Source organism: Gekko japonicus, unplaced genomic scaffold (genome assembly GCF_001447785.1).
Source record: "Gekko japonicus isolate JY-2015 unplaced genomic scaffold, Gekko_japonicus_V1.1 scaffold64, whole genome shotgun sequence".
Taxonomy (NCBI): domain Eukaryota; kingdom Metazoa; phylum Chordata; class Lepidosauria; order Squamata; family Gekkonidae; genus Gekko; species Gekko japonicus.
In genome coordinates, this window is record NW_015170277.1 from 1,129,149 (window position 1) to 1,155,213 (window position 26,065).

Below are 26,065 nucleotides of genomic sequence, written 5' to 3' on the forward strand. Positions count from 1 at the left end.
TTCTTTCCCATGTAGATGTCTCCCCCCTCCCCCCCAGCCCTGGGGTAAAAAGACAAGTGCCCTCTCACCCATGCTGACAATAGCCTGTGGGGTGGGAGAAATGGTTTCGATCACAGAAATAGCAGGCAAAGGTAATTTTAAGGGGGGGGGGGGTTGAACCTTCCTTGGTACCCTGGCCGCAGATCAACTCTGTCCCCAATACTGCTCCTTTGTTAACCTTAAAGAGCACCCGAGGGGTGGCCCAGTAGAACTGGGAGAATCTTATCGCAGCCTTATCACAGACCACACTACACTCCCACACACACACACACAGAATTACAGTCGGTTCGACTGAAAATCACTTATCTTTGGCTGTATTGCGGCCAGTGCCTTTTCAAACTCCAAATGTGGCGTTTCCACAGTCATCAAGATCTCTTTTTAGAACAGGGGTCCCCCAACCAGCCAGTTTGGTGTAGTGGTTAGGACCGCGGACTCTAATCCGGGAGAACCGGGTTTGATTCCCCACTCCTCCACATGCAGCTGCTGGCGTGACCTGGGGTCAGTCTCAAGTTCTCTCAGAGCTGTTCTGGAAAGAGCAGTTCTTGAAAGAGCTCTCTCAGCCCCGCCTACCTCACAGGGTGTCTGTTGTGGGGAGGGGAAGGGAAAGGAGTTTGTAAGCCGCTCTGAGACTCCTTTGGGTAGTGAAGGGCGGGGTAGAAATCCCATCTCCTCCTCCTCCTCTTCTTCTTCTTCTTCTGTCTGTGGGCACATTTGGTATTCTGACACAGTGTGGTGGGCGCAGCTGCCTCGGGCAGTGGAGGCTGGAGCCAGCCACAACACAATTGCCACAGCTTAACGTCAGTCACACAGTGCAGACCCCTGTGCCGCGGTGGCAGCTGCCGCCAAAGCAACATTTGAAAAACCCGCACAGCCAGTAAAATCTCCAGGGGCCAATCAGAAGTCTTGCTGGGCAACAGCCCAACCTGGCCCCGCCCTTGTCTTACCCACACTTGGCAGGTGGGCGCACCGCGCTAAGGACCTCTGCTTTAAAACGTGAATCCCTCGACTTTCCTCCCTCCCTTTGTGTCTCTCAGGGCTATTTTGCAGCTTCCTCTGAAATCCTGAAGCACCTGAGAGAGAGATTTCCTCCCAACAGTCAGCATGCACAGGTGAGGTCCGGTCTGTCAGCTTCCCAAGGAGCTAGGAATGGTCTGGGCATTCTTTTTCATTTGTAGAACTCCATACAGCTGCGCACACATCCCTGGTGCTGGGTTGTGGATTGTTTTGCCTGGCAGCTGACCTCGGGTTGGCTCCTAGGCAGTGTTGCCTCCAGGACTGGGGGGGGGGGGCTCGGGCAAGGGGCTCTCAGTGGGGCCCCTTAACTCGGAAGAGATGGAATTGCAAGCTGGTGTCAAGCTTTAGTTTCGTTCCTCTTTGATTCACTTCACTGCTTGCCATAATATTGGGGGGAGGGAATTCCTGAGGGGAGTGTTTAGAGTGTATCCTTGTAGAAGCCATAACCACTTCTTAAGCTGTGCCCCAGCGCCATTTCCCAAGGGAGCTGGCCTTGGAGTCTTCTCTCTACCAGGCTAGAAGAGATAAGGCACCGTATATCTGTCAGGGTTGCCATAGGCACCGTATATCTGTCAGGGTTGCCATAGGCACCGTATATCTGTCAGGGTTGCCATAGCAGCATAGGGGCTGGATGATGACGTGTGCATGAGAAGTGGGGTGCTGGTTGTCTTACCTATAACTGGGGTTTTTTCCCGCCTTCTTTGAGTTCCGACACAGAGCATGTTTCCAAAGTAAGCATATCTCAATAAAATGCCACCGCTTAAGTGTGTTGTGGAGTGTGTCTTAACTGGGAGACCTGACAGGTAGGAATTCTCTCACCCTGCCTTGGACCTTTTGAGGTGCTCTGCACCCGTCCCCGGCCTTGCTGTCTTCTGGAGCCGGGCCTGCTTCTGGATAGGCCCTTGTGGTCACCGACTTGTGTGTGTGTGTGTGTGTTTCGCGTTCGGACTTGTGCCTCACAAAGGAGAATTGATAAGGCGCCTAACATCTCCCCATGTGGGAACTGAAACCCCCTCCTCCATTTCACAGAGGACTCAATTGTGAGAGCCAGTGTGACGTGGTGGTTAAGGGTGTCGGACTAATTTCTGGAAGGCCCAGGTTCAAATCTCGGCTCGTGCTGCGGAAGCTCGCTGGGTGACCTTGGGCCAGTCACATTCTCTCGGCCATTCCTACTTCACAGGGCTGTTGTGAGGATAAAATGGAGGGTAATAGAAGGACGTAAGCCGCTTTGGGTCCCCACGGGGGTGGAAGGCAGAGTATGAATGTATTAAATAAAAGAATAATGACATAGAATAAATCTCTGCTCCTTCCATTCGCAAGCTACTAACGGTCGGAAGTGGGGCGGCAGGGGTCCCCCTGGTTTTACAACATTTCCAAAGACTTGAACAGGCCCTTGGACTCCCTCTCAGCAGTGGGGAATCGAATGCATCCCATGGGTACGTTTTGGGGCAACCAAAGCCTGCAGAGAGGACATTGTCTTTTCACAATAACCCTTTGCTCCCATCACCTGCTCCCTTTCCCCTTCTTTTAGTCCTCGTTTTCACACTGCTGTCTGCCTTAAAGGGGGCCGCGGTGGCTCAGAGGTTAAGATGCTGAGCTGCAGACCAGAAGGTTGGTAGTTCAGCAGTTCGAGACCCGATTGCCACGTGACGGAGTGAACTCCTGTCTCTGGCCCCAGCTCTTGCCAACCTAGCAGTTCGAAAGCAAGAAATTGCAAGTAGTTAAATAGGTACTGTTTTGGTGGGAAGGTACCAACGTTCCGTGCACCTCGGCGTCTAGTCAGGCTGGCCACACGACCACAGCGCTGGCTCTTTGGCTTGGAAACGGAAATGAGCACCACATCCCTAGAGTCGGATTCGACTGGCCTTTCGAGCAAGGGAAACCTTTACCTATCTGCCTTAAAAGAAACAAAGTTTAACACTGTCTTCGTTAGAACAATAAGAACTCTGTCCTCTTTCTTGCCACCCGCTCCTCTCAGCTGTGGATGCTGTGTGATCAGAAGATCCAGTTTGACAGAGCCGTGAACGACGGCAAGTACCACGTCGCTGATTCGCTCGTGGCCGGGATTACGGCACTGAGTAGCACCGAGGGGGTATACAGGTAAGCAGTTGGCAGGAACAAGCAGCCTGCTGGTTGACCGAAACAGGATTTGTGCAGTTTCAGAGAGCATTGGTCTGCAGTACGACAGCTAGATTCGAGTCTACGAGCACCAACAAGATTTTTGGGGTAGAGTCAAAGTCAAAGAGTCAGGTACCCAATGAAGGTACCCCAACAATCTCGTTGGTCTCCAAGGAGCTATTGGACTCGAATCCAGCTGTTCTCTTGCAGACCAGCACCGCTGTCCTCTGAAACACTCAGAAATATTAAGACGGGCAGCTGTGTTAATCTGTAGCAGCAGAAAACAGCCAGAGTCCAGTTTGGTGTAGTGGTTAAGTGCGCAGACTCTAATCTGGGAGAACCGGGTTTGATTCCCCACTCCTCCACTTGCAGCTGCTGGATTACCTTGGGCAAGCCATAGTTCTGTCAGAGCTGTTCTTGAAAAAGAGCAGTTTCTGTCAGAGCTCTCTCAGCCCCGCCTACATCACAGGGTGTCTGTTGTGGGGAAGGGAAGGGGAAGAAGTTTGTAAGCTGCTCTGAGACTCCTTTGCGTAGTGAAGGGCGGGGTATAAATCCAATCTTCTCCTCTTCAGTAGCACCTTAAAGACTAACAAAAATTGTGGTTGGGGCGGAGCTTTTGTGAGTCACTCTTCAGTTCTTCGGGTACAGCTAGAATGTGAGTCCCTCTGTCCTTATGTCACAAGGTTAATGGGTTTCCACTCTATACGGCTAAATGTGGTGCCTTCCATGGGTAGCCGTGTTAGTCTGCCTGTAGCTGCAGTGGCTCAAGTGGTTAAGACGCTGGACTGCAGGCTGTGGAAGGTCGGGAGTTCAGCAGTTTGAGACCCGAGTGTGCCGCATGACGGAGTGAGCTCCTGTCTCTCGTTCCAGCTCCTGCCAACCTAGCAGTTTGAAAGCAAGAAATTGCAAGTAGATAATTAGGTACCACTTCGGTGGGAAGGTAACAGCATTCCGTGCGCCTTGGTGTTTAATCATGCCGGCCACATGACCACGGAAACGTCTTTGGACAGTGCTGGCTCTTCGGCTTTGAAACGGAGATGAGCGCCGCAACCCTAGAGTCGGATTCGACTCACTTTCGAGCAAGGGAACCTTTACCTTTAGCTTTTTTAGCAGCAGAAAAGAGCAAGAGTCCAGGAGCACCTTAAAGACTTATTCTTGCGCAGTCCACATCTGAGAGATTCATGGGTGTCTTGGGTGTGGCTACCTTACAGGCCCAGTTATGAGAAATTCAAGACCTTAACAAAACCGTTCAGTTTGTCACTCCTGATGGTATGAGCTGAGCGCTTCTCTGAGCTTTGAAGAAAGTCCCCAAAGAAATATATGTATCAAAACGGTGAGCTATTAGACCAACTTGTTCAGAGATTGTCCATCCATCTGTTCAAAGTAACTCTTCTTCTCATGGATGGGGCATTAGGGAGGAGCCATTGGCTCAGTGGTAGAGCATCTGCTTGGAATGCAGAAGGTCCCAGGTTCAATCCCCGGCATCTCCCATTGAAAGATTTGGCAGTAGGTGATGTGAAAGCCCTCCGCTTGAGACCCTGGAAAGCGGCTGCCGGTCTGAGTAGACAATACTGACTTTGACGGACCAAGGGTCTGATTCAGTATTAGGCAGCTCCATGTGATGTTTCATGTGATTGAGTTTGCAGCTGAGAAAGTAAAACCTGTACATGTTAGGTAGATCCGAAAATGAAAACAAATTGTCAAGGGCTGCTGTTTGTTTAGCCAGTACCTCTAACGGATGAGAGTCCACAACGACTCCACCTTCCAAAGAGCTAGAAACTTGTTTTTAAAGAATAGTAAAAAGCCCAGTAGCACCTTTAAGACTAACAGACTTTATTGTGCTGCTGGGATTTTTACTATTTTGCAGCAACAGACGTAACATGGCTAACTCCTCTGGAGCTGCGTCTTTAAAGAAGAAAGCTTTGATTCTCAGGAAGCTGGATTCCGATACTGGTGCTGATTTCCGGATCTGCTCAGTGCAGTTACCCTGACTGCCTATAACCAGGGGGTCCGGGGGGGGGGCAGAGTTTGTATCCATCGTTGTGTGACCCCACCCCCATCAAACCTATGGTCTCTCATGTGACTGCAATAGAAAATGCCCCCAGGAATGGTCAAATTTCATCTAGAGGTCCTTATTATGTGAGCCACTCTTGAGATCGCATAATATTGCATATGATAGATCCAGGTGGCCAGCCGTGTTGGTTTGAAGCAGTAGAACAAATTTAGAGTCCGGGGACCCCTTTAAGACCTCATACCTTGAATAGAGATGTGAAGGCCCAGAAAAATTTGGGGGGAAACATTTCCCCCCATTTTTTTTGGAAGCCTTTTTTGTTTTTTTCGGGAAAATTGAAAAAAGAAAAGAAAAAAATTGATTATGGAGCGTTTTATTTTAACATGATGAATAAAATATTTTAAGACAAGTTGTTCAAATCATTTCTAAAAAAATACGTATGGTATCAGATTGATCTAATTTCTGTGCACTGAGGACAAGCAAATCCCAGGTTACAAACTGAACTCTCCGATGCAAGAACAAGATGCATTTCTTCCTTTAGGAGGTTCTACTGTCACAAGAAAAGAAAAAGGTTTCAGTTTTGTTTTTGCATGTGGGTGGGTATTCTGTTTGTAATAATTGTTTGGATACACTATATTTTTAATAGGCTAGTTGTGATAATTTCATGCCAAGTAAAAATGGTCCCTAGTCATATTTTATGTTCCTAAAGTAACAGAACGACTTTCAATCTGGAAAAGAAAAAAGAAGTGCGAATGCAGCATTTTTTTCTATTTTTCCAAAAATGTCTGCTTTTCCCGGGGAAAAACCTGGGTTTTTTTCCCGAGCGTCAAAATTTCCGGAAATTTTACATCTCTAACCTTGAATAAACCTTTGTTGGTCTTAAAGGCGCCACTGGACTCTTACATTTGTTCTATTGCATATGAGGCATTCTCCCTCAACTAGAAATCCGTTTCCCCAGAAGGAATAGCAGCTTCGGAGGACAGACTCTACGGCATCAAATCCCTGCTTAACTCCCTCCCCAAACTCCAACACACACACCCTCCAAATCTCCAGAAATTTCCCAACCCGGATTTGGCGACCCTACAGCAAAATGGAGCAGTTTTTATTTCCCCAGTGATAGCTTTGGAAGAAATTTAAGCCTCTGTTTGAAGGCTCCTGTTAAAACCAAGGAAAATAACAGATTTTTCACTGGGTGGTGCTCCTCATCTGTACGTCTTGGGGGGGGGGGGCTGTGTTGCAGGAAAGCCGTCGTACTGAAAGCACAGAACCAGATGTCGGAGGCGCACAGACTCTTGCAGAAACTTTTGATCCACTGCCAGAAAATAAAAGTCACAGAGATGGTGATCAGGTAAGTAGCAAGGACGTCTTTGCCTCCTGTGACGGGGGGCTTCTTCTACATCCTTCTAGGAACCCCACAGCAATGGGGAAAGGCTTCCCACCGTAGTAATCCTTAAAGCGACCTGGTCAGGTAGACCAGCATGGGGGAGGATAAGGCAGAGACTTGTGAGTCTGTGACTGAACCCAGGTTTGGCCCAGCCGGCTCTCAGATCATTCTCTTAGCTGTACTAAATGACTGCACAAAAGGGTCGTAGATAAACCTTTAGGGACTGTGGTCTACACGACTGTGTCTGGCTTGCTGAAACTCAGATCCTCCTATGCCATTTTTGCATCATTTCATGTGTCATGTTAATACGAGTTTGGTGTAGTGGTCAGGAGGGCGGACTCTAATCTGGGAGAACCGGGTTTGATTCCCCACTTCTCCACATGCAGCTGCTGGTGTGACTTTGGGTCAGTCACAAGTTCTCTCAGAGCTGTTCTCTCACAAGCAGTCCTCGAAAGAGCTCTCTCAGCCCCACCTGCCTCACAGGTTGTGGGGAGGGGAAGGGAGAGGAGATTGTACACTGCTCTGAGACTCCTTCGGGTAGTGAAGGGCGGGGTATAAATCCCATCTCTTCTTCTTCTGCTTTGCTTCAGTTCTGTTTTTAGACTTCTGATTGGCTTCACAACCCGAATCCTATTGCACTGTTTATTGAATGTCCCATCCTGATGATTGTACTGACTCGCTCTTTGTCATCCGCCTTGAGTCCAAGTGAGAAAGGTGGACTATAAATCACGTAAATAATTTTTGTTAAATAGCCACTGCACCTACACAGAGCATTGCCCTGCTTTCTCTCCGCTTTAGTGCTCTGACATATTCAGTTGCACTTTTATGAGAATGAAACTGTCTGTCCCTTTGTAGAAGGGGCATAGCAGAAGTGGGTGTGGTCACAAAGGGGTGGAGCTACAGTAGCAAGGATGCTTTTGAAGGTTTTTTCCACACACCACTTGCTCCTTTCTTTCTCCTTCTCATTCAGAGTGCTCTTGTCTATTGCCAAACTCCACTTGCGCTCTCTCTGCCACACGACAGCGCTGCCCATCCTGCTCCAAGCCCTCGCTCTTTCCCAGGAGTACCACCTCCAGCACCTGGCTTCCGAAACCATCCTCAACTTGGCTTTCTCCCAGGTACGAAGCCAAAAGTGAGAGATCACGGGAGGAGACGGAAGTCCAAACAAAAGACATCCGTGACAAAAATAATGAAGAGTCAATAAATTGTTTACTATAATTGTTGACTATAATAATTATAATTGTTTACTATAATAATTATAGTTCTGTGCAAGACTCTCTTCTTTTATCACTCAACAATTCATTGTGAAGACCCAGGGTTCTGATATCAGAGTCAGCATGGGATGTTTATTTCAAGAACTGATAAGTGGGAATTGATAAGAATTGTAATTACTGCACGCTCGGATAAAGCAATCCTTGTGAAACGGATATTTTTATTGTAAAATTTGTTGCATGTGAGCGATAAAAGAAGAGAGTTTTCCACAGAATTATAATTATCATAATAAACAATTTTGCATATATATCTTTATTGACTCTTCGTTATTTTTGTCACAGATGTTTTGTTTGGACTTCTTTCTCCCAGGTACGGCAGCCCCATGTGCAGCCACTGCTCCATACATCTGCTGTTCTGTCACTTTGTGATGAACACACAGAGGTGCCATATACCACATGAATATAATGAAGCTGCCTGATAACTGAATCAGACCAATAGTCTATCAAGGTATTGTCTACTTAGACGGGAAGTGGCTCTCCAGAGGTCTCAGGCAAAGATCTTTGACATCACCTACCTCCTGGTGCTGTTCACTGGAGATGCCGGGGATTGAACTTGAGACCTTCTGCATGCCAGGCAGAGGCTCTGCCACTGAGTCACAGCCCCTCCCCAGACAATTGCTCACTGGCAGCAGCTTTCCAGGGTCTTGGGGAAACCACTGCCGCCACCCAGTACCTGAGCCTCCGATGGGAGCCGCCGGGGATTGAACTGAGACCATCTGCATGCCAAGCAGATGCTCTGCCGCTGAGCCATGGATGCCTGATCAGAAGACTGCTTTCTCAAGGATGTTCACAGCCTATGGAGTCCGTATGGTGTTTCCTCAGAGTTCTCAGCTGTGCTCACTGCAGAATTAACGGACTCACTCTCCGCCCACATAGCACTCTGTTTTGTGGAAATGAATCTCATCTGTTTCAAGGATTTGTCCTGAAGTGTGTGTGTGTAAAGGGCTGTCAAGTCGCATCTCATTCCTGATGACCATGAAGTCAATGGTCCCCATAGGGTATAATGGAGAATCGATCCGGGGATATCTGGGGCTGTGTGGGGGCTGTTTTTTGAGGCAGAGGCACCAAATTTGCAGCATAACTGCTGGTCCCTCGCCTCAAAAACCCCCCCAAGTTTAAAAAAGATTGGACCAGGGGGTCCAATTCTATGGGCTCCAGAAGAAGGTGCCCCCATTCTCCATCGTTTCCAGTGGAGGGGGGAAGCATTTAATGGGAATGCAGTCCCTTTAAATGCCTTTTGCAAGCCAGGGATGAACTCCGAAGGCATTTAAGGGGCTCACGGTCCCTTGAAATGCCTTCTCCAAGCTGCAGCTTCACCCAGAAAGTGTTCAAAGGGACTGCAATCCCTTTAAACACCCTTTAGCACCAGCTATCTGGTGGCCCTGAAAAATCCCGAATATTTTTGGACTTGGCCATATTGGATCGCCAGATAAATACTCTAGCTGATATCTTGCTGAAAAAATATTCAAAAAATACCAGTAAGGTATTTTGCAAGGGGGGGGGGGGTGGCTCGAATAAACTGAATGCACACCCCTACTCTACAGCAACATGAGAACTGGATCAGCAAAATGGTAACCAGCGGGCAACGAACCTGCAGTAATGTAGCTCTTCTCCTCCCTTATTAGGGATTATTAGGAAGGGAATTGAAAACAAGTCACCCAGTATCATAATGCCCCTGTATAAATCAATGGTGCGACCTCATTTGGAGTACTGTGTGCAGTTCTGGTCACCACACCTCAAAAAGGATATTATAGCATTGGAAAAAGTGCAAAAAAGGGCAACTCGAATGATCAAAAGATTGGAACACTTTCCCTATGAAGAAAGGTTAAAACGCTTGGGGCTTTTTAGCTTGGAGAAACGACAGCTGAGAGGTGACATGATCGAGGTTTATAAGATTATGCATGGGATAGAGCAGGTCGAGGAAGAAGTCCCTTTCTCACGATACAAGAACTCGTGGGCACTCCATGAAATTGCTGAGCGGTCAGGTTAGAACAGAGTAAAGGAAGTCCTTCTTCACCCAAAGAGTGATTAACACATGGAATTCACTGCCACAGGAGGGGGTGGCGGCTACAAGCATGGACGGCTTCAAGACGGAATTGGATAAACACATAGAGAAGAGGTCCATCAGTGGCTATTAGCCACAAGGTATAGATGGGAACTCTCAGTCTGGGGCAAGGGATGCTCTGTAGTCTTGGTGCTTGGGAGGGGTGCCACAGTGGGAGGGCTTCTAGTGTCCTGGCCCCACTGCTGGACCTCCTGATGGCCCCTGGTATTTTTGGCCACTGTGTGACAGAATGTTGGACTGGATGGGCCATTGGCCTGATGCAACATTGGCTTCTCTTATGTTCTTACGTTTCCCTTCAGCTAATGCTTGGCATTCCTGAACAAGCCTTAAGCATTCTCCACCTGGCGATCGAACCCATCCTGGCTCATGGGACTGTGCTGGACAAAGGGGCCGCCATGTTCCTAATGGCCAAGTGCCAAGTCGCCTCTGCAGCCTCCTACGCCCCCCAGAAGAAAGCAGAAGGTAAGAAAGCTCCATCCGCCAGGGAGTGCACTGCTACCGTCTCCTGTATGTTTGTGTATTTATTTATTTAAAACTTTTATTGGCTGCCTTTATTCCTTGCAGGACTCTAGACGGCTTACAGTGGTAAATAAAACAACAATTATAAACGGCACCTTAGACCAACAATTTAAATATCTAAATTGGGACTGCCGATAAGCAAAAGCTAAAATTAGTCAAATGCAGTCCTAAATAAAACTGTCTTCGGCTGCCTCCTGAAGATCCAAAGTGAAGGGGGGCCAGGCACTTCCTTAGGGAGTTCGTTCCATATTCCTGGTGCTGCCACCAAAAAGGCCGTGTCTGGTGTGCCCGCCAGATGAACTTCTTTGATCGAGGGGACAATCAAGAGGGCCTCTCCCGATGATCTTAATCCCCCGGCAGTAACATATGGGAGAAGGCAGTTCTTCAGATATCCCGGTCCGAAGCCAAGTTGGGCTTTAAAACTCAAAACCAACACCTTGAACTGGGCTTGGAAGCGGATCGGAAGCCAGTGGGATTGGGGGGGTGACATGCTCCTGGTAGTTGGCCCCAACTAGCTATCTAGCTGCTGCGTTCTGCACTAGCTGCAGCTTCTCAACGCTTTTCAAGTGTTCGGCATCATGGGTGTGCTAGACCCTGCAGAGACACATCCCCACCAGCAGATTGGTTCTGGGGCAGGGGACTGGGATGATCTGGACACAGCAAATGAGGGTTGCATGATGCAGGCCAAGTGGCCCACCGCCTTCTAGGAAGAGAGTCTTGAAAACTCTTGCTGTGATGAACAGCAATAGCCTGCTGGGTCAGACCAGTGAGGATCCATCTAGTCCAGCATCCCGTCTCACACAGTGGCCAACCGGTTCCTCTGGAGGGCCAGCAACAGGGCACAGAGGCCGAGGCCTTCATAAGAACATCAGAAGAGCCCTGCTGGATCAGACCAGTGAGGGTCCATCTAGTCCAGCATCCCGTCTCACACAGTGGCCAGCCAGTTCCTCTGGAGGGCCAACAACAGGGCGCAGAGGCCGAGGCCTTCATAAGAACATCAGAAGAGCCCTGCCGGGTCAGACCAGTGAGTGTCCACCTAGTCTAGCATCCCGTCTCACACAGTGGCCAGCCAGTTCCTCTGGAGGGCCGACAACAGGGCATAGAGGCCTTCCCCCGATGTTGCCTCCTGGCTCTGGGATTGAGAGTCTTAGTGCCTCTGAATGTGGAGGTTCCTCTCAGTCACCATGATTAGCAGCCATTGACATCCTCCATGAATCTATCTAATCCCCTTTTAAAGCTGTTTATTCTTGTGGCCATCACGACATCCTCTGGCAGCGAATTCCACATTCTAAACACTCTCTGTGTAAGGAGATATTTCCTTTTGTCTATCTTGAACCTACTGCCCATCAGCTTCATCAGATGCCCTTGAGTTCTAGTCTTTTGGGAACAGGGTGGGGGTGTAGTATACCCAGAGGCCCTGGGTGGAAACTGGACAAAGTGACAGTGAGAATGAGTTGATACAAGCTATTCCGCTGTCAATGGAGATGTTTTCAACAACTGGAAAAATTATTTTTTGGGTGACAGCCACAAAAAAAACCCTGCTCCTTTTCTTTGATGTAGTGGTTAAGTGCGCGAACTCTAATCTGGGAGAACCGGGTTTGATTCCCCACTCCTCCACTTGCACCTGGCTGGATGACCTTGGGCAAGCCGTAGCTCTGGCACAGCTGTTCTTGAAAATGAGCAGTTTCTGTCAGAGCTCTCTTAGCCCCACCCACCTCACAGGGTGTCTGTTGTGGGGAGAGGAAGGGAAAGGAGTTTGTAAGCCGCTCTGAGACACCTTTGCGTAGTGAAGGGCAAGGTATAAATCCAATTTCTTCTTCTTCTTCTTCTTTTCTTCTTCTTCCTGGCAGCCCTGGAGTCGGCCGTCTTGAATCTCAACGAAGCCAAGACCTATTTTGCAAACGTGGACTGTAAAGAGCAGCTGCGAGATGTCCTTTACCTCCAAGCCAGGCTTTTCCACAGCCTGGGCAAGGCGCAGGAGAGAAACCAGTGCGCCATGCTCTTCCGGCAGCTGAACCAGGAGCTACCTGTGTGCGAGGTCCCCCTGATCAACGCTTTTAAATGAGGCGCTGGGGCAGAGGGCCACGCCCCCTCGGGACGTTGTTTGCTGCAAGTCAGGTGGTGCCTGTAACGCTTGTCACTGGCTGTTCAGTCGCAGCACGGCTTCTGCAGGAGAGAGTCCAGGCACGTCCTCCTCCCCTACACCCTGTCTTTGTAATATGACGTTTTTTGTACTGTGCAACTCACTGTTTGGAAATACAACGGCAAAACAAAACCCAATTTACTGATCTTTGTTTCATTTAAAAACATTTCTGTGCCACCTTTCCACCCAAATTGGGTCCACAAGTCAGTGAAACAGTAAAACGGAGATGTTGAACTCGTCCGTTACGAGGATCGGATCTGAAATAGAGGTCGCTTTGTTGGACCGGGCCGTGTGTGCCCTAAAATGTCGTGCCAAGTACCAGAGATATAAACTTTGTAAAGGACATGGGCAACCCAAGTAACGATATTATTTTTATTCCAAATTCAGACCTGCTTAAAACATCGACACCCTGGCAGTATTTCCTCAAAGTATCTTCCAGAGGCCCACCCTTCCCACTTTGACTGTCCATTATGCATTAGCACTGGGACTGTATACAGCAGGGGTGGCCAAACTGTGGCTCAGGAGCCACATGCGGCTCTTTCACACATATTGTGCGGCTCCCAACAGGGCGGCTGGGGAAGCGAAGGGTAGGCGTGCCTCCCTGATAGGTCTTCCCTTCCCCAGCCAGTGTCCCCCTCCCTGGGTAGGCTTGAGGTGGAAGAAGGAGAAGAGATTGGATTTATACCCTAACCCTTCACTACCCAAAGGTGTCTCAGAGCGGCTTACAAACTCCTTCCCCTTCCCCTCCCCACAACAGACACCCTGGGAGGTAGGCGGGGCTGAGAGAGCTCTGACAGAAACTGCTCTTTTTCAAGAACACCTCTTATCAGAACTATGGCTTGCCCAAGGTCATCCAGCCAGGTGCAAGTGGAGGCGTGGGGAATCAAACCCGGTTCTCCCAGATTATAGTCCGCGCACTTAACCGCTACACCAAACTGGGAGGGAGCAGAGAAAGAAAGAAAGCAACTTTAATGCGTTCTCAAAGCCCCCCCCCTCCCAAACTTGCCGGCTTGGAAAAGGCATTTGTCTCTTTAAATCCCTTCACCAAGCCAAGCCAGCCAGTGGGGGGGGGTGGCTTGGAGGACACATTTAAAGTTGGCAGTCTCATTTAACGTTAATAAAAAGCAAATGTGCATATTTTTCAATAACAACCTATGATATTTGTTCATATTTTGCAGCTCTCAAACATCTGACATTTATTCTGTGTGGCTCTTATGTTAAGCAAGTTTGGCCACCGCTGGTATACAGGGACGTAATGCACAGCCTCTGTCATCTGGCAATAAAAGTCATGATGACCAGTTGCTCGCGGGCCGGATAAGAGCCCTGGATGGGCCGGCCCCAGCCTGAGGGCCTTATGTTTGACACCCCTGCATTAAAACATTTGAAAAAATAAAAAATACAGTTAAAATGATAAAACACATAAACAACACTAGAAAGAGGGCCAATGACTTCTCTTGGAGGTCTGCTGGATGAAACAGAAAAGTCTTCACCTGCTGGCGGAAGACATCAGAACAGGGAAACAGACACATCTCTCTGGGGGAGGGGATTACGAAGTTTTGGTGCCACACTGGAAAAGGCCCTTTCTGGGATTGCTAATCACAGGGATCATTTTGTAGAAAAAGAGGTGCAGGAGCTCATTAGCATAACTCATTAGCATAACTTATTTGCATATGCCACACCCGACAGGGCGGCTGGGGAAGCGAAGGGGAGGCATGCGAAGGGCAGGGGGTATAAATCCAATCTCTTCTTCTTCTCCCACCTCAAGCCTACCCAGGTAGGGGGACACTGGCTGGGGAAGGGAAGACCTATCGGGGAGGCACGCCTCCCCTTCGCTTCCCCAGCCGCCCTGCCGGGAGCCACACAACATGTGTGAAAGAGCCGCATGTGGCCCCCGAGCCACAGTTTGGCCACCCCTGCTGTATACAGTCCCAGTGCCGATGCATAATGGACAGTCAAAGTGGGAAGGGTGGGCCTCTGGAAGATACTCTGAGGAAATACTGCCAGGGTGTCGATGTTTTAAGGTAGTTGCGTAGAACTACCGACCTTCCAGTCTGCAGTTCAGCGTCTTAAACACAGCCTTCACATCCCTACTATATAAATAATTGCATGCTGTCAAGTTGCAACAGACTCATGGTGACCTCAGGATCATGGGCTTTTCAAGGCAAGCGGCTGGCCATTGCCTTCCTTAGCATAAGAACGCTTGACTTCCTTGGGTGTCTCCAATCCAAGTACTAACCAGGGCCAGCCCTGCTTAGCTTCCAAACTCAAGAGATTGGGCTGGGCTGGGCTGGACTATTCGGGATGCAGTTCATGGCGCCTTGGCCTCTGCTGCTCACCTGGAAAAGCAGCAACGCCACTCACCTCTTTCATAAGGCTGTTGCGGAAGGCCTGAGCTAATGGTTGCAAAAACATTTTGCATGTGAAAATTGCCCAGCCTGGTGAATGGCCGTCCTCCCTCAGGGGGTTCCTTAACAACGTACGTGTGTTGCTGTTTCCCTTCTGAGTGTCGAAGCAAGGCACTAAAAATAATTCCCAAAGGAGGCAGCAAAAGCAGAATCTTCGCGTGGGGGGGGGAGGCTACCTCTCACGTTCAATGCTCCCTCTAAGCTGTGGAGTCTTGTGGGCAAAAATCCTACTTTGTGAGCTGCTGGCATTAAAGTTGAGAGCGAGCGATCTGGCTGCAGCATAAGTCAGTTTGCTCCGGAGCCATCCTTCCTGAGCGGAGACAAAAATCTGTGAGCCGGAGGCTAAGAAACTGTGAGCTAGCTCACACTTAACTCAGCTTAGAGGGAACACTGCTCACGTTTATAGTCCGTCCGTCCCCATAAACACAGTCCCACCTGGCCTACATGACTTCACCATTCTCATAGATCTCCACTCTGGTTCATTTTTACTTCCACACTAGCTCCCCCCAGAGGAGACACAAAGATCGTCTCCTGCTGGGTTCCCTGCTGTTGAGGGACGGTTAAATCATGGGTGTCACCAGGGCTATTTTTGGGCCGGAACGCACGGGAACGGAGTTCCGGCTAGCTCCCAGGTTGGCCACGCCCAGCAGGAACTCATTAGCATAATAGGCCACACCCAACATCAGAGACTCATTAGGATTGGCTACAATTAGGGGGTGTGGCCTAACATGCAAAGGAGTTCCTGCTCCAAAAAAAAAGCCCTGGGTTTTGACAACAAACAAGGTAAAGAGAATAAGAAGCAAAAGGTGGGTGTGGTTGGATAACCACACTTCTGGTAACATGGGGGTGCATCCTAATGTGCTAATGAGCTGTGCTGGCAGGGGCGTGGCCTAATATGCTAATGGGTTTCTGCTGTTGGGTGTGGCCTATTATGCTAATAAGGTCCTGCTGGGCTTTTTCTACAAAAAGAGCCCTGCGCCGTGTCACATATTAGCTGGCAGATGAGGCTGGACACGAGTGGGTGTCCTTAGCAAGTAAGTCGCTGCCACAACCACCTTGTGCATCCAAGATTTAGAAGCAGGGGCTCTGGGTCACAACAGAAAGCTCTAATTCGGCATTGCACTGGTCTTCTGTAATGGTTGGAGCAGCTTCCCTCTGAGGACAGGCTGAAGAATCCGGGACTTTTCAGTTTAGAAAAGAGACGACTAAGGGGGGACATGATAGAGGTTTATAAAACGATGCACGGGGTGGAGAGGGTTGACAAAGAGAAGTTTTTCTCCCTCTCCCAAAACACTGGAACTCCAATTAACAATGAAACTGATGGGCAGTAGGTTCAGGACAGACAAAAGGAAATACTGTATTACACAAAGAGCGATTAAAATGTGGAATTGGCTGCCAGAGGATGTCATGATGGCCACAGGAATAAACAGCTTTAAAAGGGGATTAGATCGAGTCATGGAGAATAAGTCTATCCAGGGGTCATTTTGTAGAAAAAGAGGTGCAGGAGCTCATTAGCATAACTCATTTGCATATGCCACACCCCCTGACATCACCGGAAGCGTGTCAGAAGGCAACACCCACCGCTCAGGTTCCACTGGACTGTTTTGGATTGCTAGCTATTGGGGGGGGGGGAACGTGCAGATCTGTCCTTGTAGAGGAGGGAGAGCTTGTACCTGAATAAAAGTTGGTCTTAAAGGTGCCACTGGACTGTTTTGGACCGGGGGGAGGGGCTCTGCAGCTTACCTGCCTGTTTCTTGCTTTGACTGAGGGCTGCTGGGAGCAGGGGGTGGGGCTTGTTGCATGTGCCCGCCCCCTGGGCTCTTTACTGCCGGAGCTCCGCTCCTGTTCGCTCCTGCAGGAAATGACCCCTGAGTCTATCAATGGCTACTGAGGGGAACCTCCACACTCACAGGCATTAATCCCCTGAATCCCAGAGCCAGGAGGCAACATCAGGGGAAGGCCTCAGCCTCTCTGCCCTGTTGTTGGCCCTCCAGAGGAACCAGTTGACCACTGTGTGAGACGGGATGCAGGACTAGATGGACCAGCAGGGCTCTTCTGATGTTCTTATGTTCTCACATGTGGCAGCATTGAGCCAGGATCACCCCTTGCCCGGCCCAGTTTCTCTTCAGAGTTCAGGGCCTTCTGGTCTTTTGCTTTCCGGAATTAGCGCCACTAATACAACTTTATAATAAACATCCTTTTTTGTTGACAGTGATGGGGATGTTGGCAGGCTGTGCGGAGTTCCAAATGGAAAAGCGCACCTGCGTTCCAAAGTCCATTGGAAACACCACTCGATTCCAAATGACGAGCTTTTCCAGACAAGGAAAGTGCCCCGAGCGCTGTGTGTTTGCATTATTCAAACTTCTCTGATGGAAAAGACGAGGGCCAGCTTTTAGCACATGCAAAAGTAATGTAAATACATCTCGAGAAGTCCTCCACTTGAAACTTTAACTCCGCAGTGCCCATTTTTAGAAGCCTGGCTGCCTCTTTCACCCACTCGACTGACTGGAGTCGGGGGTGTCTGCCTGGAGATGCTCAGAAATCTTGGACACAAAACAGCTCAGCTGGAGAAAATCATTTGACTCTGCCTGGCCCCTAGGTCGCTCTGCATTTTTTTCAATATGGCAGCAGTCTAGGTGTACGCGTATCATCAACCTGATCTGTACAGGTCCTGACCACCAGTTTTCTTTGAGAGGAACGAGCGTGGAACAGGGGAGAGGTTGTGGCTCAGCGGCAGAGCATCTGCTTGGCATGCAGAAGGTCCCAGGTTCAGTCCCTGAAGTTAGTTTCAGTGGAACGACGGCTGAGGGGTGTGACATGATCGAGGTTTATAAGATTATGCATGGGATAGAGCAGGTAGAGAAAGAGGTACTTTTCTCCCTTTCTCACAATGCAAGAACTCATGGGCACTGCATGAAATTGCTGAGCAGTTGGGTTAGAACAGATAAAAGGAAGTACTTCTTCACCCAAAGAGTGATTAACACTTGGAATTCACTGCCACAGGAAGTGGTGGCAGCTACAAGCATGGACAGCTTCAAGAGGGAATTGGATAAACATACGGAGCAGAGGTCCATCAGTAGCTATAGATAGGAACTTTCGGTCTGGGGCAAGGGATGCTCTGTATTCTTGGTGCTTGGGGAGGGCAACAGTGTGTGTGTGTGGGGGGGGGTTTCTGTTGTCCTGGCCCCACTGCTGGACCTCCTGATGGCACCTGGTATTTTTGAACTCAGAACCTAAAAAGGTTAGTCAAGAATAGAAGAGGGCCAACTCTAAAAATATAATTATGAAACATACAAAAATATACATGTATTTATTAAACACAAATTAAAATAACAAATAAGGGCCCATTCATACCTCATATACAAATATAAAAATACAAAGGCTGATGAAATAGACCTAACTTTTGGCCTTCACAGGCCTTCCTCAGAGGTCTAATGCAAATAGAACATATTGGCTAATATGTAAAAATATATACAATCAAACATCTACAAGATATGAAATAAAGACCAGAAAACAATTGCTGTAAACATAAAAGAAATAGAAGATTAGACTTTGGAAGTAAGTTAATGGTTTTTTGTTTGATAATATATTTACAATATATTTATTAGTTGTAGTATATGTGTCTAATCTTCTATTTCTTTTATGTTACAGCAATTGTTTTCTGGTCTTTATTTCATATTTTGTATATGTTTGCAGGGCTTTTTTGTAGAAAAAGCCCAGCAGGAACTATTTTTTGTAGCAGGGACTCCTTTGCATGTTAGGCCACACACCCCTAATGTAGCCAATCCTAATGTGTTTCTGCTGTTGGGTGTGGCCTATTATGCTAATGAGTTCCTGCTGGGCGTGGCCAACTTGGGAGCCAGCCGGAACTCCGTTCCTGTGCGTTCCTGCCCAAAAATAGCCCTGTATGTTTGATTGTATATTATGCTAATGAGTTCCTGCTGGGCTTTTTCTACAAAAAGAGCCCTGGCCTGGTCTCCCATCCAAGTACGAGCCAGGGCAGGCCCAGCTTAGCTTCTGAGATCTGAGGAGACAGGGCTAGCCTGGGCTATCCAGCGTCTGACTTAGGAGCCCTCACAAGCTTCTGGAAGATCAGATGTGGGCCTCTCTCACTCTCTCCTTTGCTCTGCATGGCCCTTCACTCGCAAGCTCTTTCCCCAACCATTTGGGAGCATTAGCCTGCTAGCGGATGGTGTGGGCCAACGATCCTGATTGATTAGACAGGCTGAGGGCCAGATGTGGCCTCGGGTCAACATTCGCCCACCTTTGCCTTGGAAGCAGTCCTTTGCAGCCACTTACCGTCTGGAGGGTATGCTTAATTAATCCATACTGAAAAGGGGACTTCAATAACATAAATGGCGTTTTAATAACTGCCACTATATTGTAGGACTGCTTATCTACTCCACACCGCAGCTGGGAGAGTCACGGTCGCTTGCCAGTCTCTCCTTTCACGGCTGATTATCGATCCCAAAGCAAGCAACAGTGTTGTGTTATCAGAGGGTGTGGCACAGAAGCATCTGGTGGTGCTTTAGTAACAGCCAGGGAAACTAGGTGAGGAGAGCTTTCAAGCAGGCGCGTTTCTCCACTTGCTCTGCTTCCAGAGTTGCTGTCGCTTAAGGAAACTCACGTGCACTTTCGTAGCTGATCCCCGAAGTTGCAGGAGAACCATCCGTGGAAGTCCTTCGTGAGGACGGTAAGCGTCAAAAGAGTACTGGCTGTCGTGCAATCAATGCTTTTCCTCTTGCCTCTCATTGCGAGGTATTTTTCATCCAACGGTTAGAGTGATTTCTTCCAGGAATGCTCAAGAGGGCTTTTCAACCTTGCATCGACTACCCTCAAAAGCTGCCAATTCTTGTGCGGATTTTCCGAATAAATCAGTGTCTCACTGGGCACTTGTCGGGAAGGCCGTGTACCCACCCGGCATTGATCTCCAGCAAATGTATGCTGGGGTGGGGGAAAGTGGGAAAACAAACCTATTTGGAACTGAATGATTTCTTGTTGCCGTAAACATCAAGGATGTTGAGTGGTGATAAGATCCATCCTCATTGATTCTTCCAAGGCTTTCTCTTGGGTTTTTTTTTTAACTTTTTTTGATCCAGGGCACTACGCTACTGGAACACAGATGGCAATGGAGATTTGGGGGACTTCTCTGACAACCAGAACAGTGAACAGAGTTGCTCAAGGAGGGAAAATTCTACAGCAGCTTGTAGGCATTTGATGCCCGTCCAATTTTTCCCCCTTGGATGCAGCACATTTTATATTGATTTACTGTACTGGTATGGTGCAAAATACTGGGTTCTAGACGCCTTGCAGTGATCAGCTCTAGTTTATTCAGTGATTTCAGCAGACTACAAGACTGACAACCTGGCCTTGCTGCCCTGTTTATAAAACATGCAAAGACCACACCCCACCACCAACGATAGGCTATTTACATTACAACTACTACACTATAGGTCCATTCCAGGATCCTGGCCAGCTATTGTTCTGGTGGAACAAGCTCAGCCAGTTTACACCATACCCAACACCCACCCACTCCCAGTGATAGGCTATTTACATTACACTGCTTATCTATAGGTTAGTTCCTGGATCCAGGCAAGCTATTGTCTTAGAGAAGCAAGCTGAGCCCGTTCTAGTTACAGGTAGAGGAAAGGCTTAGGCTCAGTACATAACATGGTGAGATGGGTAGCTGTGTTAGTCTGTTCATGGCAGTAGAAAAGAGCATGAATCCAGGAGCATCTTCAAGGCTAACAACATTTGTGGCAGGGAAGGAGCTTTCATGAGCCACTGCTCACTTCTTGCAAAAGCTTATACCCCACCACAAATGTTGTCAGTCTTTCAGGTGCTGCTGGACTCTTGCTCTTTTCTACTGTACAGGTATGTTGTCAGGGGTCATTTCCTGCAGGAGCGCACAGGAGCGGAGCTCTGGCAGTAAAGAGCCCAGGGGTTGGGCACATGCAACAAGCCCCACCACCTGCTCCCAGCAGCCATCAGTCGGAGCAAGAAGCAGCCAGGTAAGTTGCAGAGCCCCCCGGTCCAAAACAGTCCAGTGGCACCTTTAAGACCAAGTTTTATTCAGGTACAAGCTCTCCTCTGCGAGGACAGATCTGTGTGTTCCCCCCCCCATAGTTAACAATCCAAAACAGTCCAGTGGAGCCTGAGCGGTGGGTGTTGCCTTCTGACACACTTCCGGTGATGTCAGGGGGTGTGATGTATGCTAATATGTTATGCTAACGAATTATGCTAATGAGCTCCTGCACCTCTTTTTCTACGAAATGACCCCTGACTGAGATGTGAAGCACTCACTGTGACCACTGAGTGGGTGAATCTTTGTGCATGTTTTCTATAGACTTTATTTAGAACATGAACAGCTATTTCCCCGAGTGCAAGCAGATGCATTGTGCAGTACAAAAGGACCTCTAGATCCAGCCTTAGGGGATATTGTTTTTGTATTGCATGATCAATACAATGCGGGGGAATGGCTAACTATATGTTTTTTTTTTAAGAATGTCGGACAAATGGGTCGCAGGTCAAAGCTTCCCTCGCTCCCTGTCCCTGAGAACTCTCTTCTGCTTGTGTCTGAAAACAAATCAGCCAGTATCATAATTTTGTCGTTCAGTCGCACAGTCGTGTCTAACTCTTTGCGACCCCATGGGCCACATCACGCCAGTATCTTAATGCCCCTGTATAAATCGATGGTGTGGCCTCATTTGGAATCCTGTGTACATTTCCGGTCACTGCCCCTCCAAAAATACATTATAGCATCGGAAAAGGTGCAGAAACACCAGCACATAGGTATCTTTACAGCTAGAAATCTTCCTTGTTCTCAGTAATGTATACTGAGCCCTCTTTTAAATACCATGGGTAAGTTGCTTATGGTGGTGGTGGAAAGTCCTGTCGAGTCACAGTTGACTAAGGATGCCCCGTAGGATTTTCAAGGCAAGAGACATTCAGCAGTGGTTTGCCGTTCCCTCCCTCTACGTAGTGACCTCGGACATCCTTGTGAGTCTCCGATCCAGGGCTTTTTTTGTAGAAAAAGCCCAGCAGGAACTCATTATCATAATACGCCGTACCAACAGCAGAAATATATTAGCATATTAGGCCACACCCCTGACAACAGTTAATTAGCATATTAGGCCACACCCCACATGTTACCAGAAGTGTGGTCATCCAGCCACACCCACCTTTTGCTTCTTATTCTGTTTACGTTGTTGCCAAAACCATGGGCTTTTTTGTAGCAGCTTTGCATGTTAGGCCACACACCCCTAATGTAGCCAATCCTAATGAGTGTCTGCTGTTAGGCGTGGCCTATTATGCTAATGAGTTCCTGCTGGGCGTGGCCAACTCAGGAGCCAGCTGGAACTCTGTTCCTGTGCGTTCCTGCCCAAAAATAGCCCATCCAAATACTAAGCAGGGCCATCCCTGCTTAGCTTCCGAGAGCTGACAAGACTGGGATAGCTGGGGCCACACAGGGTAAGTTGCTTATGGGCAATGTTCCCTCTAAGCTGAGTTAGTGTGAGGTAGCTCACAGTTTTTTAGCCTCCGGCTCACACATTTTTGTCTTAGTCAGGAAGGATGGCTCCAGAGTAGACTAATTTATGCAGCAGCCAAATCGCCTTAGAGGGAGTATTGCTTATGGGGTGGGGTTTTTTAACAAAATATTTTATTAAGGAGGTTCCATGTTACAGGCCTCTACAGACAGGCACCATGGTTGATGGTACAGAATGTGAGAGTTCTGGGGAAATCAACTGCCACATGCTCTCCCAGAGAAAGCGGTCAGTCAGGGTACAAGGCCCTTTCCAGTATTATTATTTACTTAGGAAATTTTTATGTTGCTTCTCTAGGAACCTACCTGACCTGGCTTCCATTATAAAATAATAAAAGACAAAACATTAAAATCCAGCATTAAAAGGCCCAGTATAAAAACACCATAAAAACAGGCCACTGAAACCTTAACATCACCGTCCCAGACTAAAATAGTATTAAAAATCGCCCCCTTTATTAAATAGGTCTCCTCCAAAACAAGGCAAAGCTGTGTAGCACCCCCACCCGAATGCTGACCCTGGAGATAAATATTTCCAAATGCTTTGTGATAATAGCAAGGAATTTGTCTTTTGCTTTCTGGAGGGTTTGGGGGGTTTTTTTGTAATGCATTCATAAGAGGCACTGCTGCGTCTATGACGGTTGCTTTTTTAAACGTTTGCCTAGAAAGCGGATCTAAATCAGCAGCAAAGAAAAGTAAGGCCCATCTCTGCCCGGAAGTCCTGCAGTGGCCCTTCTAGCTTTTCAAGAAAGATGCAAACTGCAAACTATGGACTTTAGTGTCCTACCCGGAGGCAGGTGTTTCTGTCTTCTCCCGTATCCCCTTTGTACTTAGCAATCCGCCTGCTGAAGAATTCTGGAGAACCTGAAAGCTTGCATGCTTCTGATATTTTGGTCGGGTCTGCAGACAAATAGTATAGTGTTTGCAATTGCTTGTGCACCAGCACAGTTACTTCCTTCACAAAGGCTGGTAGCTGTTGGGTTGCCATCTCCAAGCTGGAAAATTCCTGGAGATTTTGGAAGAGGAGTCTAGAGAGAGCAGAGTTTGGGGAGGGGACAGAGCTCATTGGGGATGCCACAGAGCAGGGGCCCCCAACATGGTGCCCGCTGACCCTTCCTGGTGCCCCGCCAGGAAGGGGGGGAGGCTCTAGATGCGGAAGGGTGCCATATGGAGAGCAGAGGAGGAAAGCAAGACTGCCCTGCTGGGGAGCGTAAACCTTAATCATAGGCTCTGAACACCTTGTTTAAGATAACTAGGGGTCATTTCGTAGAAAAAGAGTTGCAGGAGCTCATTAGCATAACTTATTTGCATATGCCACACCCCCTGACATCACCGGAATACAAAAACTATATCCCCTAAGGCTGGATCTAGAGGTCCTTTTGTACTGCACAATGCATCTGCTTGCACTTGGGGAAATAGCTGTTCATGTTCTAAATAAAGTCTATAGAAAACATGCACAAAGATTCACCCACCCAGTGGTCACAGTGAGTGCTTCACATCTCAGTCAGGGGTCATTTCGTAGAAAAAGAGGTGCAGGAGCTTATTAGCATAATTCATTCGCATAACTTATTTGCATACGCCACACCCCCTGACATCACCGGAAGTGTGTCAGAAGGCAACACCCACCGCTCAGGTTCCACTGGACTGTTTTGGATTGCTAACTATGGGGGGGGGGGAATGCAGATCTGTCCTTGCAGAGGAGGGAGAGCTTGTACCTGAATAAAATTTGGTCTTAAAGGTGCCGCTGGACTGTTTTGGACCGGGGGGCTCTGCAACTTACCTGGCTGCTTCTTGCTCTGACTGATGGCTGCTGGGAGCAGGTGGCGGGGCTTGTTGCATGTGCCCAACCCCTGGGCTCTTTACTGCCGAAGCTCCGCTCCTGTGCGCTCCTGCAGGAAATGACCCCTGAAGATAACTATAATTTACCTGTGAAAACTGGTTCTAAATGGTCATTTTGTTCTAAATGGTCATTTTAGCATTATTGTTTCAGAGCTGTGTGATCTAGTGAGGGATTCATTTGGGAGTCCCAAATTGGGACCTTCATTTTGGAAGCCAGTGTTATTTGGTATCCCCAGTAGTAATGTATGGCTGCAAGAGTTGGATGTAAGGAAGGCTGAGCTCCAAAGAACAGATGCTTTTGAATTATGGTGCTGGAGAGGACTCTTGAGAGTCCCCTGGACCGCGAGGAGATCAAATCAGTCAGTTCTCAAAGAAATCAACCTATTCCCTGGAAGGCCAGATACTGAAGCTGAAGCTCAAATACTTTGGCCACCCAATGAGAAGGGAGCACTCACTGGAGAAGACCCTGATGCTGGGAAAGATTGAAGGTCAAAGAAGAAGGGGACGGCAAAGGATGTGATGGTCAGACAGTGTTATTGAGGCAACGAACATGAAATTAAGCAAACTCCACTGCGGAAGACAGGAGGGCCTGGCGTGATGTGGTCCATGGGGTTATGAAGAGTCAGACTCGACTGTGCGACTGAACAACAACAGCAAAGAGCATTCCGCTGTAGACTTCTTGGCCCACCGACAAGAGGAAAAAAGATGGACTTTGGGAGTGGCAGGCTGTGAAGGAGGGGAGAAGTTAATCATTTGGACTTTGAAAGATCACAGTTCTGTCCTGTTACTAAGACCTGGGTTTTGATACAGGATACAATGTCAAGTGAAAAGTTAAAATGGTTTATTCCCTTTGAATCCTTGCAAGGTTCATTCCAAATTCTGCCCCGCGCAGAACCCACCCACTCAGGTTACACCTGCAGCTGGCAACCCTGCTCCTGATAGATTGGGGGGGTGATTCAATTTCTCCCCCATTTTAATCTAGGGTTGCCAGGTCTGGGTTGGAAAATACCTGGAGACTTTGGGGGTGGATCCAGGAGAGGGCGGGGTTTGGGGTGGGGAGGGGCCTCAGCATGGTTACAGTGCCGCAGGGTCCATGCTCCAAAGCAGCCCTTTTCTCCAGGAGAGCTGATCTCTGTCAGCTGGAGATCAGGTGCAAAAGCGGGAGGTCCCCAGGCCCCACCTGGAGGTTGGCACCCCCATTTTAATCCCATTGCATCGGGCCTGGGGCTCTCTCCTGCCTGCGCCCCTGTTGCATTCCGAGGGGGCTGCCGGGAAGCAAAGGCAAAGCCCTCGAAAAGGGCGCCGCGTGCGTTCTGCAGCCTTCCCCCCTCCCCAATCGCCGCCTCTCCTCCGCAGCCTGCCTCCCAGCAGCCCACTCGGGAGGGGCGGGGGCGGGGGCGGGGGAGCGGAGGCGGAGGCCTCCCCTGCACATCTGGGCCAGTCAGCGCCTCCCTGGCCCGCGCGGCCGAGCCAATCAGGGGCGCGCTGCTGCCCGGCGACTCTCACTTTCTGGCCGGGGAAGCGCGGGCGGCGCAGCCAATCGGCGCGCCGTTGCGCGCATCTGGGCCGCCTGGCGGAGCGCGCCATGGAGAGGCTGGGAAGCGGCTGCAGCCGCGGCCGGCGGGGCTAGCGGGGAGCCCGGCAGCAGGTGAGGCGAGGCGAGGCGAGGCGAGGCGTCCCCTCTTGCACGGGGCGCCTTGGGGACGCCTGGGCTCCC

The 26,065-nt window shown here is 49.0% G+C and overlaps 2 protein-coding genes across 4 annotated transcripts in view; both read left to right on the plus strand.

Annotated features, from left to right (window-relative positions):
• The window catches only part of ANAPC5 (anaphase promoting complex subunit 5), a 36,083-nt gene extending 23,388 nt beyond the window's left edge, over positions 1 to 12,695 (plus strand). Inside the window, exons 12-17 of the mRNA XM_015417663.1 lie at positions 1,074 to 1,148; positions 3,032 to 3,153; positions 6,423 to 6,530; positions 7,537 to 7,684; positions 10,202 to 10,364; positions 12,272 to 12,695. Coding sequence (XP_015273149.1) covers positions 1,074 to 1,148; positions 3,032 to 3,153; positions 6,423 to 6,530; positions 7,537 to 7,684; positions 10,202 to 10,364; positions 12,272 to 12,486 — 831 coding nt within the window. The 3' untranslated portion in view covers positions 12,487 to 12,695. The remainder of the gene's footprint in view (positions 1 to 1,073; positions 1,149 to 3,031; positions 3,154 to 6,422; positions 6,531 to 7,536; positions 7,685 to 10,201; positions 10,365 to 12,271) is intronic.
• Positions 12,696 to 25,898: 13,203 nt separating this feature from the next.
• Positions 25,899 to 26,065, plus strand: part of CAMKK2 (calcium/calmodulin-dependent protein kinase kinase 2, beta) — a 72,246-nt gene continuing 72,079 nt past the window's right edge. For all 3 annotated transcript variants that reach the window (XM_015417703.1, XM_015417704.1, XM_015417705.1), the window contains exon 1: positions 25,899 to 25,996. The gene's annotated coding sequence lies outside the window, so the exon portion shown is untranslated. The remainder of the gene's footprint in view (positions 25,997 to 26,065) is intronic.